The sequence below is a fragment of the Entamoeba invadens genome (genome assembly GCF_000330505.1).
Source record: "Entamoeba invadens IP1 unplaced genomic scaffold scaff_1105074726207, whole genome shotgun sequence".
Classification (NCBI taxonomy): Eukaryota; Evosea; order Mastigamoebida; family Endamoebidae; genus Entamoeba; species Entamoeba invadens.
The window spans coordinates 8,453-11,506 of NW_004440419.1; the positions used below are offsets into that span (position 1 = coordinate 8,453).

The 3,054-nt window shown below is 34.2% G+C and overlaps 2 protein-coding genes across 2 annotated transcripts; one reads left to right on the plus strand and one right to left on the minus strand.

Moving 5' to 3' along the window:
- On the plus strand, positions 1–1,296 carry EIN_189460 (hypothetical protein; the record flags this gene model as incomplete). The annotated part of the gene is made up of 2 exons (XM_004257049.1): positions 1–978; positions 1,026–1,296. Coding segments are annotated over 2 exons (1,249 nt in total), but the record flags the coding sequence as incomplete, so codon positions are not given.
- Positions 1,297–2,322: 1,026 nt separating this feature from the next.
- On the minus strand, positions 2,323–2,634 carry EIN_189470 (thioredoxin, putative; the record flags this gene model as incomplete). The annotated part of the gene is made up of 1 exon (XM_004257050.1): positions 2,323–2,634. One exon carries the CDS (start codon positions 2,632–2,634, stop codon positions 2,323–2,325), a length of 312 nt encoding a protein of 103 aa, XP_004257098.1.
- Positions 2,635–3,054: the final 420 nt, after the last annotated feature.

Consider the following 3,054-nt stretch of genomic DNA (forward strand, 5'->3'; position numbering starts at 1 on the left):
CTCTGTGTTTGGAAAGTTGACAATTCTCAAGGCGAAATGCACCAACTTTCAGTGTGTTGATGTCACTCCTAATGTTTCACCAGCTGCAAAAATGGCAGGAGAAGTCACACCAAAGTGCAAAGCATGCCCAAACAATTTCTTGAGTGTTGATGGAAATAACTATTACTGCGAGTATGATATGGCAGTTTGTTTGTCCAAGCATCCCAATTGCAAAGTGTGTGCTGTTGATAAATGCTACCAATGCAAGGATGATAAATACTTGAAGGAAGACCTCTTTGAGTGTTTTGATGCATGTGATGATGGGTATTTCAAAGACACCATAAACGAAAATAACCACACTTGTGGAAAATGTCAACCAGACTGCAAAACTTGCACTGATGGGACCAAATGCACTTCTTGTCCAGAAAACGCACTGCTTCTTGAAGACACTGGAAAATGTGTAACAGCCACTGAATGTCCATCTGGATACTACAAAGACACAGTAACTGCAACACGTAAGAAGAGCAAAACTGGAAGCAATTGTCTGACTTGTGAATCTGACACAAAGTGTTTGTCTTGTATTGATGGATTCTATTTGGCAGATGAAGGAAAATGTTCTGCGTGTAACACAGTTGCTGGGTGTGGGAAATGCAAGTCAGCCACCGAGTGCACTGAATGTACAACTGACAATCTCCAACCAGACAAAACTTGCAAAAAGGATTGCCCAGAAGCGTACTTTGCAAAGGATAAGGTGTGCACTGCATGTGTTGATGATTGCAAAACATGCACCGAAGAAAGAAAGTGCGCTGTTTGCAAAGAAGATGCTCTGATTGTTGAAGACACCAAAAAGTGTGTGAAAGGCAACTGTCCAGATATGTATTTCAAAGATGGTGCTGAGAAGATGTGCAAGAGATGCACTGGTGGTTGCAAAGTGTGCAGCAATGCAACTGACTGCCAAGAGTGTGTTGCATTAAAGATGTTGGAGGAGGGAACCATGAAGTGTGTTGAGAAATGTGGAGATGGTTTTTCAATGTCGACAACAAAAGATGTGATATGTGCATGGCAAACTGCATGATGTGTGCAGCAAAGGAAAAGTGTGATAAGTGCAAAGACAACTATTTTATGTCAGATGGCAAATGTGTTGACATGTGTCCAGAAAAGTACTTTGAAAAAGAAGGAAAATGCGAGAAGTGCAAAGACACTTACAATACGCCATGCAAACAAGGCGACACTGAATGTAAGGTTTGTATGAACAAAAGTGGGACATTGAAAGTGTTAGTTGTAGCTGTTGTGTTTGTCTTGATGATTGCCTTCTAAGTTACTTTTTGGTTGGTTTTAATTTAAATCTTTTTTTAACACTTGAGATATTGGTGATGAAATTTTATAGTTTCAATGTATTGTATAAATATAATATGTTATTAATTAATTGATTTGATTAAAATTAATTTACTATCTAATTAATACTAATTAAACAATTATATATTATAATATATAGTATTTTGTTATTTAAAATAACTATAAATTGATATTATAAATAGTAGTAAATTAAACTAATCAATATTAATTAAATAAAAATGAAACCCATAATTATTGAAAATGGCAATAATTATAAACATAAAGAATGAAAAAATGGGAATTAGACCGTACTACTAGGATCATTCTTAGAGTATGTCACTTTCTATGTAACAAATAGAATTCACAAAATAGGATGAAGACTTTCATCACTTCAGTGCCAAAGGGAGATACGCAGCAATGCACGATGAACTGCTTGTTGAGGGGTCGAGTGCGTGCACAACACTCTGAGATGAGAGGCACTGAAGTCTGTCTAACTATTTTTGGACATTTCATTTTTATAATTCAGAATATATTATTCAAGAATTTAAATTATCAAATAAAACAACAATGACACAATCAAATTGAATGGCAATCAGATGAAAGCAAATTGTGAGCGTATTTCAACATGTGTTGGATTCTCTCCTTTTAATTTCTTGTTCTTGAGATTTTGATAAGCCCACCGTTTTTGTTTCTTATCGTCTTGCTTGTTTGGTGTGATGTATGTGACTGTTTTGATTGCCTTCTTATGTAAAGGCGTGTTGTGCTTTGTTGCAACATTTTTAAACATTTCCAAGTGTATTATCATGCTTGCTGATGACTGTTGCGACACAGTTCCTTTTTATACAACGTGACACGTCAACACCTTCCATTTTTCAAGATTCAATCAAACTTTGAGTCTTGACACTTTGGAATAAATACAACAATACTTCCATTTGAAAACACAACATACATTTATAATATTATATTGAAAAACAAAAAAAAATAAAAAATGAAAAAGCAGTGAATTGATTACTGCACCATTTTGAGAATCTCTTCAAGAACTTCAGAACTGCCAGTCGCCTTTTTCACGACGTTCTGGTTTTGGAAGAAGACAAATGTGGGCAGAGATGCAATGGAGTATTCAGCAGCATAATCAGTTGCTGTGGTCGCATCAACTTTGAAGAAATTGATGTTTGTGTGTTTTTCATCAAGTTTGTCCATCATTGGCGCACTTGCCTCGCACTTTGCACACTCGGGAGAGTAGAAGATTACAAGAACATTCTTGTTATTTTCAATTGTTTGTTTCACTTCTGCAACATTGGTTGTGTATGTCACTGGCATGTCCTGATGTTCAGTTGTGTATTTTAGTTGTTTAAATCCACACCACTTGTTTCAATATACAGTTTCCAATCACCAGATGTTGCAATAAATCTGTCACGATTTATAACTTTTCATTTTATAATTGTTTCATTCTATTTTTATTTAATATTATTTTATATTTAATATGAATCAATTGGATATAGAATTCAGATTTTTTGTAATTTATGTGTGGTCTTTTTTAATTATATATTATTATTTGAAATATTTATATTTAAATGGTTTAATTTGACGACAGGAAAAAATAATCTTGGAAGAATAATTTTGGAAAAAATAATTTGGAAAAAATACTCATTTCAACAAAAGTTCAACAATGTTACAATTTATTTGTATCGTTTACAAACATTGTTTCTCAGTGTTACGCTGAACTTTATATTGGCAAGT